Genomic DNA, 14,313 nt, shown 5'->3' on the forward strand with positions numbered 1-14,313 from the left:
AAATATTAGGACAAATACACAGTTAATGTAAAAGTATTGAGTGAAATGGATTTTTAAATAACCTATTATTTAGAAAAAATCTGTGAACATAATGTATTATGGTTACTTTAAGGGAAATTCCTAAAAGGCAAGCTCTCTTTGAACAAATATTAAAACGAAATTTACCCAGAGTGGTCTGTAGTTCCTCTTGACTAGGACTTGGGGAAATCATAGGTATAAAAGGGATGCCTCGTGTCTCTAGAGGAGCTGCAAAAAGAAAAGGACCAAGGTTGTAAATTTTTAAATTCAAAGCCAGCACCAGACCAGACTGGTATTACATGAAATTCCTTCATTTGAAGTAGAAAAAGGAAAGAAGAAAGTTAAGTGTGCAGACAACTTTCAGAAAAATGACTGCGGAATATTAGAAAAATGGTTCTCAACTGTTTTTCCACCAGGACACATACTACATGACATTCTATTCTTGAACCAATCCATCAGAATGGCTGGTTGAGATGGGGTGTGGGTTAGACACAGTCCTGGACTATTGGCTGTAGCTTTGTCCCTCTCTCCCCCATTCAAGAGAGCATGCATGATTACCAAATGAGTGAGAATATCATCATTGTTGGTATCATCTCCTTGAGTCTGCTTGAGCAGACTCAAGTAACAAATCACTGGCAATTTTCAGTATTTTGACCAATATTGATAATTACTTGCAGTATCTTTCAAACTTACCACATACTAGTATGTTACATTACAGCTGAGAACCACTAAACCAATGGAAATTGTTAAACGGGCACCATTAGTAAACACACTGGACTCATTTTGAAACATGGATAGATGAAGTAAATGAAGATGTATTCAGTAATGTCTTAAGGTGGTCTTCAAAGCAAACCCATTACAACACTGAAATAATTGCTTTTCTGTTTTGGAAAGAGTAATAATAATGAGAATGAAATGATGAAATGGATTGAGAAGAAATGATGTTTCAACAGGATCATTTGAGAAAGGCCTGCAATCTTGATGGTAGCAAAGAAAACAGAGTTGGTCAATATGGGAAAACCATTACCTATTGTTGTCTTTGGTGGCTCAAATCTAAAGGTAACAGGCTGCAGAACTATGCCAAAAGCAAGCCAAAGGAACATATTTATGAGAATTACTACCTGGCAAAGTCAAAATAGTTTCCTTATTTTTTAGATACATTGATTTAATAATTTAAATGTTCTCTAAGAATTGTAATAAATAAGAGAAAATTCTTCACATTAGATGCCAATCAGAGAACTTAGTTTAACTAAAACTTTGAAGTTCTCATTCACTGTCACTTTGGGGAAAATTTCGAGTAGGCACCCACTTTTTTTTACTTAAAAGTACATCCATAGTTGTAATGTAGCTACATTTACATTTTGAAAGGATATAAGCGTTGGCTTAGTTAACAATGATATTTATAATTTTAGCGTGATCTACTCAATGAACCTACGTACTATTCCCTCACTTTACCAAGGAAAAATATTTCAACCAGATGATTCAATTTACCCACAAGAAATATGCATTTTATACCCATATTTTTTCTCTAAATTTCTTCCATATCACAACCATTAAAAATATATTTACTTCAAGAATTTTTTTTTGAAAAATATACTTCTTAGCCAGAAGGATGAAATAATTAATTTACCAGGTTCGCTCTGAGAGACCTCAGGGTATGGTTTATGAGGAAGGAGCACATCTTTTGGAGCTGAAAGAAAAAGATTATAAAACACTGCATACTCTAAATATCCCAACTGGAGTGAGCTTAACCCACAGATATAAAAATCCCAGAAAGCATGAATGAAGCAAAAGTATTTTTACAATGGTTAATGACCAAAGTTGAGAAGATGCCTGTTTTCTTCAAAATGGAAAAATGTTACCGTGCAGGGAAGGTTCTGGTGGCAGTGAAACCGAAACGAAGTCAGTCACAGTTCATTTTGAAGTCTTCCTTGAGGAAGAGGAGGAGATAGCTAACATAATTAAACAATGAGGTAGAGCTCCCTCAAGTGGCTTTCAAAATAGAAAGTCAGTTTTTGCACAAAGTGGTTAGCTGCTGTTTGATATTCATGCTTCAAGTCCACTAACAGCAACAAAAAATATGTATCTTAGATAAAGTACAAAAGTGGCTACAAATTGGGGGAAACAATAAGAAACGGAAAAATCTTGAATATGTAAGAAGATAACACAGTCTTATTCTAAATGGCACTTACAGTTGCTGGGGGGAGAAAATGAAGCAAAAGGAATCAGCTAGTCTTTAGAAGATACCACATGTAAAGTTAATGATAGTGCTTGTTACTTAGTAAATGATAGCTGTTGCCATTTTTGTCTTCTTTAGTGATGTGGCTTCCAGTATATTAGGTGTCAAGCATGCTTGACATAAGCATATGAAAACAAGACAAAAATGTCAGCTGAACAATAGGCCTACTCGTATATGCAGTGCCTGAAATCCAGTATATTTTTTAATGTTTGTGTTCTATTTTAGCAAAATTAAACAGTAGATTGGAAACTTGGTACCGTATTTCTCAGTGGGGAAAATATTAGGGTTATTTGTCTATTTGTTAGTACCAGATTTCTGCAACAAAATCTCATTCCACAAATAGTGTAAAGTACTTCAACTCAGTTTCCCCACAAACCTACCCAGGCCTACTCTCTCAATGAAAGGTTTTCCTACCACACTAAACCTTTCATACACACCAGTGTCTTTTTGTCAGACAGTGTAATTTCCTTGCATCTTATATAATGCTGGAAAAAAAATTATGATTCAGGCTAGAACTCTGCCTCAGAAGAAAGATGAAGAAACTGTTTTTTTGTTTTTTTTTTATTATGAGGTGGCCAAGCACCACTTTACCATTAGTGGAGAAATAGGTTATATAAAATGAACAATCTCTTTTTATTGTTTTTGGGAATCATGTTTAACTTGCATGCCACATCTGTTCTTAGACTAGGCTGCTAAGTATTAGTGAAATTACAATTGTGAAAACTGGTACACTGAACAGAAACTTGACTCAGAACTTTTATGAGCTAAAAGGTAACATCCAAGGGAATTTGAAAATATTGATTGTTTTCTTAAAGAAAAAAGGAAACTTTAAAAAGATTAGTGGTTGATAAGGTAGAGAAAGCCCACCACAATAGTGAACATTTTGCTTTTGCATGTGGTTTTTTTTGGGATTCAAATAGTAACATATGAGAAATTTCCAGCTGTAAATGAAACAAAATGTTTATCTTGAAGCTGAAGAAGGCACTTTGATTTAGCTCTGTGAAGGCCATGAACATTCAAAGCAGCCTTTAGTTTATAAATACCCTAATTAGTTACAGTACTACACCAAACAAAAAGGAGCTGGGATTAAGGAAAGGAGAAGCTGAGAAGAGATGTGGTTATAATAAATCCACCATACTGTAAATACATTATTCACTGCTGCTCTAGTTTACTGAGGTATTTAGGCTGGGGTAATGTGGATTCCAGCTGCTAAAATTGGCACTTTTCTTTTTAACCGTGAAGTGATGATTTAATAAACTGTCATAGCAGACTTCCTAAGCAGGTGAAATCAGTGGAAAGGAAAGAAATAGAAATATTTACAGGAAAGTAATATGAATCATTCTCCTACTTGGTCAACTACAGCTCCAAGAAATTCAAGTTGTTTTTTCTTTTTTTCCTATGTGGCATTCCTCTGTATGTTAAATTGAACAAGAGCACGGTCCCTAAAACCTACATCTTTCATGCTGGGAGAAACTCATCAATGAAAATAATGATGACAATTTTCTGAGAAAGCAGTTTTGATTTCTTTATAATAATATTTACTATTATTATAATTTTAGATTTAATTATATTAACCAACTTATACCATTTATACTAACCAATCTGTCTTTTTGAATAAAGTGTGCCACTCCAAAGAAAAGTCAACACAAGTAGGAATGCACAATGTCTGTCATAGATAAACGTAAATGAATGTGCATGAATGTTTTGATAGAGTTAGAAAATAATTAATGTGTTTGCTTTTGATAAAATTAGAATATGAAGTCTGCAATAAGGTTTACCCTGGCAATAGGCTACAAAGAGACTGATGCTTTTAAAAAAGTAAGACATATAGACTACATACCATATTCTATTCCTTTAATCTATACTCTCTATTCCTTTATTCTAACCTTGTACCATTAGGTCCAGTCTGAGTCTGAGAGGAAGCCCCGTTGGAGGCTACCTGCTGGCTTTCCCTGTGCTCTTGGGCCACCCTCCCTTCTATCTCATTTGAGGCCTTTTACTTTCCATTATTTCTGTTATATTTTTCTCTATTTGTCCATGTTTTCATTTCTCCATGTTACTTCCCCTCTACCTACAAAACAGCTCGAATGCTCTAATATCTTAAAAAAAAAATCATTTCCTTGACATGGCTTCTCCTTCAAACAATCCCTCTCTCTTGCTCTCATTCCTTTAATAAAAAAAACTATAGATCTCCCTTGGCTTCCTCACCTTTTAGATGTATTTTCTTCATCCACTGTGGTCCAGCCTCCACTCATTTCCTGCAACAGTGCCTTAATCATATTCTTAGGTCCAGAAACTCTGAAAGCTGAGTTTTCTCTTAATCTATTCAATAGCAAAACATAACTTGTACTGATCTAAGGGCTGTTTATAGGTTTTAGTTATTCTGCTTGGGAAGACTATTCATACTGCTCACTGAATACATATTAATGTTTCTAATCAATGGTATATGTACTCACGTAAGTTTCTAAAATCTGGAAACTGCTAATTCTGAAGCATGCAGGCCAAAGGTTTCAGAGAGTGGGATTCTGGGCACGCACAGTCAAGCTGGCAGCCTCTTCTGACCCCTCTCCATCTCATTGCCACTGCAATGCCATTGCCAACCTTCTCTTCTTAGGCCTTTTCCTGCCTCATCTCCCAACTCCTTTCCTGATTCTCTCATCGTTTTTGACAACATCTGGAAGCTCTTTTTCCTCTGCCTACTCCTTGAATATAACTATGCTGCCTAACTATTGGATTTCCGGCTTCTTATTTTCTCCATCTATATTTTCTCCTCTATGATGTTATCCAAGATTTAAGAACTATCTAGATGTAAACAAACAGCTCCTAAATCTCTGCCCCAAATCCTGACTTCTGTTTAGAAGTCCAGAAAACATCTTCAACCATCAGTTAGGGTCTTCCCACTCAAAGTCCTACTGGCCCTGCAAGGCTAGCATGTACACACCCATCTTTATTCCTCTCTCTATTCCCTGTTTCAGTTAACGGCATTATTATCTACTAGTTTCCCAGTCTAGGAACAGCATTGTCACCCTTCTCTCCATAACAGCATTCAGTCATTCTCTAGGTCTTTGTAGTTCCATATCCAAAGGCATTTCAGCATTATTCCCTTAGTTTCCTTTCTACCACAATTAGTTCAATTTCTCAGACTTATCTTTCTAGATTGTTGCAACCTACTAAGTGATTCCTGGCTATTAATCTTTTTTTTTTTTTGCCAGTTAATATTCCATTTAAAAAAATCACAGCCATCTTTCTAAAATACAGATGTAATTATATCACTCCCATGATTACAAAAAGAAACACACACAATTTTAATGTCTCCTAGTTGTCTAAAGAAAAAAATTTTGAAGTGCTTAGCATAACCTAAAAGCCTTCAAACATATGAATCCAATTTACATTAAGTCTTCATCTCTCAATAATCTCATCATATGGCCAGGAATGTAGTCATTCTGAGTCATGCTGTTTCTCAGCTATATGGAGCACGGAGTCTCACTCTGTCACCCAGGCTGGAGTGCAGTGGTGTGATCTCAGCTCACTGCAAGCTCCGCCTCCCTGGTTCATGCCATTCTCCTGCCTCAGCCTCCCTACGTAGCTGGGACTACTACAGGTGTGTGCCACCATGCCCGGCTAATTTTTTGTATGTTTTAAGTAGAGACGGGGTTTCACCATGTTAGCCAGAATGGTCTTGTTCTCCTGACCTCGTGATCCTTCCGCCTCGGCCTCCCAAAGTGTTGGGATTACAGGCGTGAGCCACCGCGCCCAGCCTGGAGCACTTTTTATACCTCTGAATCTTTGCTTCCTTAAAAATCATCAATAGCTACTTGCCTATTAAAATCTACTTAAAGCTCATTTTCTTGATAATACCTTCTCTAATTCATACATTTAGAATGTATTACTTTTCTGTTATTTCATTTTTTGTTTATATCACTAACCCATTAATTACTGAGATTTACCTTGTTTTATAGTTATTGATATTATTCCTGTTTTCTCCACTGCACTGTGTTGGGTGGTAGAGATCATATCTAATTCTTTTAATCCTGATTTTATCCCTAAGCATGGAACCAGGCAGATAAGTGGCAATCAATATTTGCTGAATTGAACATGCATTAGTGCATTTTTTTTTTAGAGCAAATCTGGAAAAGATGGGCAATTCCCATGAACCAGCATTGTACTTTGCTAAGAAACATTTTAAAGACTCAAATTGACCTCTCCCAAAAGTCTCTAATTTTTTTCCAGGGAATTGTAAAACATTATTTAAAAATCTAGGCCAGGCATGGTGGCTTACACCTGTAGTCCCAGCTACTTGGGAGGCTGAGGCAGGAGGATCACTTGAGCCCAGGAGATCGAGGCTGCAGTGAGCTATGATTGCATCATTACACTCCAGCCTGGGCAACAGAGTGATATCCTGTCAAAAAGAAAAGAAAAGGAAAGAAAGATCTAAGGAATTAATTTATTAATCACATCAATGGCATATATAAGCTTCAAGAGATTTTGAGGCAAAGAGGAAGGCACTGAGCCACTAAAACTTGAGGGAAAAGCATACTGATATTTAATATATCATCAGGCAAATAAGCAAATTGCTGAAAACTCCTGATTTGAATTCTCATATTTGAGAAGACATCCATCTTGCCTCTAGGAAAATTGTTTGAAAAAAAGAAACTATTTTAACAAAGAATAAAATTACATAGTACATCCTTAAGGGGAAAAATAAGAAGCTTTAGGAAAAAATGGCAAAATGTGGAGAAGATGATAATGAAACATTGTAGAATTGTAATGATAACAGTATGATCTTAAGGAGGCAGTTCTCTACCCTGCTCAACCCAACTCCTATTTTGACAAAAAGTATAAATGGAAATAATTGTTAACTATTGTTATCTTGGCTTGCTCAATTCTAAACGTATTGTCTTCTAAGACTATATCAGAAAAAATACATTTATTAGGTGAATGTCCAATCAGGTTTCTCCCTAATATAAATCTGGCAATATTTTAAAGTATGTAATCCAAGCAAATGATTGCTTTATGAACTCTATCATTTTAAACAATAAGGCTCAATTTTTAAGAAATATTTAGAATTAAACACTTATTTTTAATTAGTTCACAAAAAACTCCCCTTAAAACCAGTTTAACTGAAAACATAAAACTAACTACAGAAATCCTGAAGAGTGTGACTACACATAAGAATTTTCCAAAGGGAAGAGACACGTAGAACATACATGAGGATTTGGATAGCTTGCTGAAATCTAGATTTACTTCCTGGTTTGCTCCTGATGACTGAAACCTATCCCAATGCCTGGGGGTCAGAAGGTTGACCACAAAGCCAAGACAGCTCTTGGTGTAGAAAGGAACTCATAAGGAAGACAGAACTCTGTTAAGCCAGGAACCTCCTGTTTAGACTCCAAGTTAAATATTCTCTGAATTCTAAATCATTCTTCCAAGGTAGATGTGGAGAAAAGCCACTTTCATTTTGGTGTGGACATGGAGTGTGGGCCCGATTTGTCAAGATTCCTCATTAAATGTAATAGATAATTCAACTGAGTGGCTGGAAGGTTTTTTCTAAAGGCCTCACTGGATGAAGCTGGTGTTATGCCTAGGAATCTATAGAATGGAAGTGCTGTACAATGAATCTGAGACTGACTTCCTCTTTGATACAGGTCAAGAAATTGAAGTTTGTTACTTCTGATCTCTCTCAGAATACATTTTGAGATAAATGTCACAATAAAACATAACTCTGTCCTGACCTCAGCACTACCTTTTACATTTTTAGACTTTTACAGAAGAGTTTATTTCTCCAGGATGCTAATATATATTAAAGTACACATGTCATTTACCCTCTGTTTTTTGAAGTATAACCCACAGGACCTGGTAAACAAAGTATTGGGTTCATTAGGGTGTGAATTTGAGCCTACATAAAATCTAGAACTGTTTGAACACATCAGAATCCAATGTGTTTGAACACTTCTGAGAAAACTGAAATGTGGTAAGAGTTGCCTTATGATTATTCCTGGGGGTGCCACACCCCTGGGGCAAGGGAGAACCCTGATCATATGGCAGGGCCAACACCAGATTTAGGGACAGAAACTTAACTCTGAACATGTGGAGCTGGAGAGGTGACAGAAGACCACTAAGAGAGACCCTAGTTCTCCAGGAGGCAGTTCTCTTACTCTGCTCGTTCAAACTCTGGATAAAAAGTATAAATAGGGTTAGTTGTTAACTATTTGTGTTGTTACAGGGATCAAGATCACGGGTTAGAGGTTGTATGAAAAAGAAGGTGTTGGTAGAATTAAGGCAAGTTTTTTTTTTTTCCTGCCAAAAGTGGTCCGCTCTTTATAACTTAGCTGTGGGAGAACTTTTGAACAATGTGATTCAAGAGAAGGACTAGCTAACAGAGAAGATTTTAAAATATATACCTTAAAAATAATTTTATGATAGTAAATTCCAAAGGTATATGAAAATAGAAAAATAGTAGAATGAATTCTTAGGTACTCACCACCTGGCTTCAATAATGGCCAACTCATGCCCAGTAGGGCAAATATTAAATATTAAAAGAGGAAAAAACTTAACTATTCAATATATTGATGTAATGAGATTATACTAATATTATTTTTTATACTGAAGAGGAAAAGTAAATAAAATCACTCAAATCTACTGTTATCTATAACAAATTAATTTCCATTAATTTCCACAATTGAAAATAAGCTGATCTTTTGCAAGTGAGATGAGGTTTTTTCCTTACTTCCTGTTTATAATATTGGCTATTGTGTTTGGTGGTACAAATTTACATTCTAGACTTCAGGGCAAAGGAGATTCTCTCTAGCCTGCTACCACCACCACCAAAGTGACTATACCACAGCAGCAATAATAGCCTTTGCTTATACAATCTGGAAAACATTATAGGAAGTGAATTCAGGCTTGCTTCCAAAATGCTATCATTTTAAACTATAGCTTAGAAATTCTTTGGCTCTGGAAATGTTCTATATGATTTTAGGAGCAGTTAGGAATTTATAATAATTGTACCTTTAAAAGGAAAGAGAAAAAACTCACAGTATTTCCCAGATTCTCTAGTTAAAAATGAGCTTGGCTTTTTAGAGAAAGTTATTCAGTTACCAGCAGCTTCCTAAGGCCACTTGAAGACTTCATGTAAATAGTGGTGGTAATACCCATGAAGATACTCCGCAAACATGAGATTACCTTCCCCATATGTGAACAAAAGGCCTTCTCAGATGATTGGCAAAAAACAGATTTGTAGCTAAAGAAACCATTGTGTGTGTGTGAAAGAAATTTCTTAACCCAAGATATGTCTCCATCAATTTGTAAAATAGAATAGTGACAGGGAAAAAACTCAACGTGGACATAGTACAATTTATGTATCCAAGTAAATGGCTAAACATCATTGCCTCCATTTGTAAAAACACTAATTTATCATTTGTGGGGGAGAACAAAAGTCTTTATCTTTGTGTTTAGTGAAATATTTGAGCATAGCGTAGAATTGGCAGCATTTTTTGTAAGTCAGGGAATAAGAGAACTTTAGTTCTAGGAAAGACATTCTACCCTTGGCATAATTCTCTGCCTTTTGACTGTGATCACAGCTTTACTAGATGAACCAGTGGGCACTCTTATGAAACTTCTGAAATTATCATACCACATATGATACAACATGGGATTTAAACATAAGTGAAATATTGACCTCACTTCCACCAAGTCTCATGTTTCACTGAAGCAGAGTGGGACAGTAGAATGCATTTGGCTTAAACATGAAATAAAGCATTTACCAGGTGTGGTGTATGACACTTCTGGACTTGGTGACGTTTTTGGTTTTGCAGTAACACGCTGGGGCACCTTAGGAACTGAAAGAGAGAACTCATATTGTAAGTCATTTGGTTTCAGCATCTTCCAGTCATGCTTAACACGTAAGACATGTCAAGGTGTAGCCTGAACACTGATAAAACAAAGCATTAGAGAGAAGACAGAAGAAGGAGTTAGAAAGAAGACCTAACCTTAAGCTCTAGAAATAGATTAGTTAGAATTCCAGATAATTATATAATAGTAAAATCCGAGAAACTGCAAAATTTCAAATTACAAAGTGTCAGAGTAAGATGACAACTTTTTAGAAATCTTTATTTCAGAGGAGATGACAATGGAATGAATGTAAGAGAGCTTTTCTTTACTGGATATGTTTGCTTGACTTCTCCTTAAACCCATTTTTATGTCTTTCCTTAAAGACAAAGTAGGTAAAGATGGTGAGGTCAGGGTGGAATCCTATGGAACATGGATATGCTTGAAGTCCTCTTGGGCAACAGCAGAGTGGTAAGTGGACTATGCAATGGAATGGGTTGGTTCACATCTTACCCGCCCTGCATTTCTCTGGCTCCAGAGAAACCTTCAAATGAATTTGTTGACAACTAAAATTAGATTTCCACAACTGTTCCTTGGGAATAATAAGGTACTAATATAATAGACACCAGGAAAATAAGTCTAACAATTATAGTGTATTCTATGATTTCAAAAATGCCTTTATAAAGTTTACACCCTTTGAGTCCCACCATAATGTTGGGAGGAAGGAATTACTAGCTACTCTTTAAAGCCGAGGAAACAGAGATTCGGGTGTGTGACATAATTTGCTTGAGGTTATGGTTATTAAGTACCAGAGTCAGGACTTGAACCAAATGCTGAGGATCAAACATTATCAACAGGTCTAAACACTTGGGATCTCTATATCCCAGTTCTGCAGGTCAGATTTTAAGTTGTTTCTCATTTTTTAAGGTGAAACAATAAACCTGCCCTAACTCAAGATATGGTTATAAGAATCCAATGTGAAATGTCAAAATGATGTGAAAATTATACTATTATAAATTTTTTTTCCACTTCTCAAGGAGCTTCACAAATTTGGTTTTGAAGAATCTGAGTATATTCTGATTTTCACATTATTTGCCCATGTGAAATCTAGGAGCACCCATAATTTTGAGTTATAAAAAATTCTAGGTATACAATTAATAATATTGCTATTACCTATACACACTGGGATCTAAGAAGTCAAACTTTATTGACTTATAAAATATTCCTTATGCTTTCTTTCAGATTTTAGATCCCATTTTGCCTTTGAATGCCAAACATAGATTTAAGCGTTGCCAATTTATAAACACACTTTCAGTAAAACTAACAATACAAGTTACATGCCAAATTACAGAATCTTATTCTGTGAAAGGTGGTGGATGAACAAAATTTGTTGCGCTTTAAGTTGTAAATACTATTGTTAGATGATATTACAGCCCAACAACAATAGTTTGTATTGGTATCATGCATATAAACAGGACACTCTCCTGTCCAAATGACTTTTTGAAATTTGCAGGAACTAGTTAAGGATAAGGGAAGAAGTATTAGGATTCAACTATTTGTCTTTAAAATATTTTGTGATATATATGTGTACATATACACACCTCCTTGAAAGACTATGAAAATCCAGGATATTGCTGGAAACTATTACGTAAGAATCACATTCTTGTGGGATGAGGAGGTCCCAATTCTACCCACTTTTAAAAAGAATAAGTAGAATGCATTTTGTTTTTCATGACCAGTTTTCAAATTGTTCCCTTACATTAAGTAGCACTGACAAAGCCGGAAGTATCTGGTTTGCAGCTACTTTCCACAAGAGATGCTGATGGACTGGAAGTTGCTTCAATCGGGACATCAGAAGGCTCTCTCATTACAGTCTGGCAGCCACTCCATGGTTTCAGAGTTAGAGAGTGGAACTCACTGAGGATGTGAATCTATCTATTCTGAAGAGCCTGTCTTGTCAAGAAAGGTTGGCTAAAAGTCTAAGTCAAAATGAAATAAATTTGAAACTTAGAATATAGTATAACAATGGAAAATTAGAGCAAGCTCCTGATTTACTATACCGCATTTTACTAAGTACAAAGTACAGCTCAAAAAGATAAAACTGCAAATAAATTTTTCCTATTACTTCATATCTCCTTTACCTTAAACATTTTTTACTGACCATGATTCATGCCTGAGTCTCTTAATTTTTAGTATTTTTCATCTTTTATAGTTCAACATTCAAGTTTTCATGGTTTCTTCTCCTCATTTGTTTTCTAGTTTTGTTCTATGCTTTATATTCAAATCCAAAGCTGAGAGCTTCTTCTCATATAATTTTGTCTGCTATTTTTAAAGTTAGATTTTAGTTTCCTATTATAATAACAAATTTAATATACTTGGTTTATTTAATAACTTGGTATATTCTTAAAACTTTGATGTTTTTATTCCTATTCATTATTATTCACTAATCATTATTTTCTCAGACTTTTAGTATGTTAATGTTTCAAATGTATTATTATTATTTAAAATTTCATATTATTTGGGGGAATATTGCCTTGGTACCTTCATATATTTATTATCAGAATAAATTATTTTCATAGCTAAGTTTTAGTAATTAGAACATATTTAAAATTATGCTAAATAAGGCAGATTTAAAATCATAGAAAAAATTTAATGATAGGTAAAATTTCCCTCAATTGATATTAGAGACCACACCTAAAACTACAGGGGTTTTCTTTTCCCCTGTAGCAAAACAAGAATGGCAGTACCTAATGACAGAGATTCTGAGGTATGAGTGAAATATTTGTGGTGGGAATCCAGAATCACTACCTGGATCAAGCATAATGTGATGGTGCTAAACATTTTCCTTTCCCCAGACTAGATTAGTGGTCGCGAAGGTTCCTTTGCCGGTATCCTGGGTGGGTGAACCTCAGACATTTGTTGTAGTCAGGCCATGTATTGAGGAAAATTTCAAATTAGATGATTGGCAGAAGGAAGCACATTCAGGAATAGTGGAAGGGATAGGAGTGTAGTCTCAGGCCGGGGAAGGAAAATGAAGTAGGCAGGCTATTCTTTTTAAGCAATGCCATTCATGTCCATCTCATCTTCAATAACACAACATTAAGGGAAGCTTTGTGGAATAAGCTCTTCCAATGATGTACTTTTTTAGTAAGTCCAAAAAGAAATTTAAATATTTATTAGGTTACAGAGGAAGACTTGTTTTACAAGTGTTAAAGACTCAATCTGTTATCATAACCATTAATGAACAGTTTGCTAGAATAACCCCACTAACCTCAAACTTTTCAAGCTAAAATGTAAAATATATATTTACCTGGTTGTGTTTGTGGGATTCTTGGGCGTGGTGATGTTTTTGGCTTAGGAGGAGCACGTGGTGTCTGCTTGGGAGCTAAAAGAAAGGATATAGGTTCGGAAATCTTGAGCCCTTCAAGAATGACAGTACCTAAGCCTCTAGAAGCTCAGGGATGTTTACTGAGTGACTGAAGACCTAAATACTCAACAATTAAGGCTTCTACAGATCTGCAAAGTATAGGAAGGTAACTTTTTTATATAACAGAAAACAAAACAAAAAGTCACATTAAATGATATCTAAGATGTTCAGCTGGCAAAATGAAACTTGGGATTTCAGAAATATTGACATCAAATACCTTCTAAATAGTTTGAAAATAAATTCATAATTACAAGAATTCATCCTTATTATAAGTTCATATAATTTTATCAGAATATTTAGTTGTACTATTTTAAATGCAGACACATATGTTTTCTAAATAAAAAACAAAGTTAACATGTTATAGCCCAAATATATAATGTATTTTAATAGCAAGTGCTAATGGAAAAATTAATCTTACTAAACAAAACACAGTTTTATTGGTTATATAGGGGAAGAGAGGGAAGAGAAATTGAACACCAAGGATATTTTCTATGGAGAGTTATTCCTTTGCTGGGCAAATCCGAAAGAAATTCTAGGACAATCAGTGTAAAAACCAATTTTTTCTTCACCAAAAGAAAAATGAAAAATCTATCCTGCTGAAGGAAAGGAATTATCAGATGCAAGGTTGCAGCTTATGGAAACACCTCATTTGGTTGAACTAAAATGTGTTTGGGATAAAGAAAGGTAAGAAGAAACATGGTCAACGTCATGTAGTTTCAGACACCTTAAGAAAAACTTGCTGAAAATAAGAGTTATTTGACACCAGAAGTTTCTGAAGGAGTCTGCAGAATCTTCTTCCTGA

General features: G+C 35.1%; 1 protein-coding gene across 50 annotated transcripts in view; it reads right to left on the reverse strand.

Annotated features, from left to right (window-relative positions):
• Nucleotides 1-14,313, reverse strand: part of ABI3BP (ABI family member 3 binding protein) — a 244,175-nt gene that overhangs the window by 45,363 nt on the left and 184,499 nt on the right. For 42 of the 50 annotated variants that reach the window (XM_009446009.5, XM_054682095.1, XM_054682098.1 and 39 more), the window contains 5 exons: nucleotides 13,395-13,469; nucleotides 10,021-10,095; nucleotides 1,649-1,708; nucleotides 1,046-1,093; nucleotides 166-246 (listed from right to left, as the gene is read on the reverse strand). In XM_009446009.5, the coding sequence (XP_009444284.3) occupies nucleotides 166-246; nucleotides 1,046-1,093; nucleotides 1,649-1,708; nucleotides 10,021-10,095; nucleotides 13,395-13,469 (339 nt within the window). The remainder of the gene's footprint in view (nucleotides 1-165; nucleotides 247-1,045; nucleotides 1,094-1,648; nucleotides 1,709-10,020; nucleotides 10,096-13,394; nucleotides 13,470-14,313) is intronic. The other 8 variants (XM_024355587.3, XM_054682096.2, XM_016941559.4 and 5 more) reach the window with 2 other exon arrangements.

Source organism: Pan troglodytes, chromosome 2 (assembly GCF_028858775.2).
Source record: "Pan troglodytes isolate AG18354 chromosome 2, NHGRI_mPanTro3-v2.0_pri, whole genome shotgun sequence".
NCBI classification, from domain to species: domain Eukaryota; kingdom Metazoa; phylum Chordata; class Mammalia; order Primates; family Hominidae; genus Pan; species Pan troglodytes.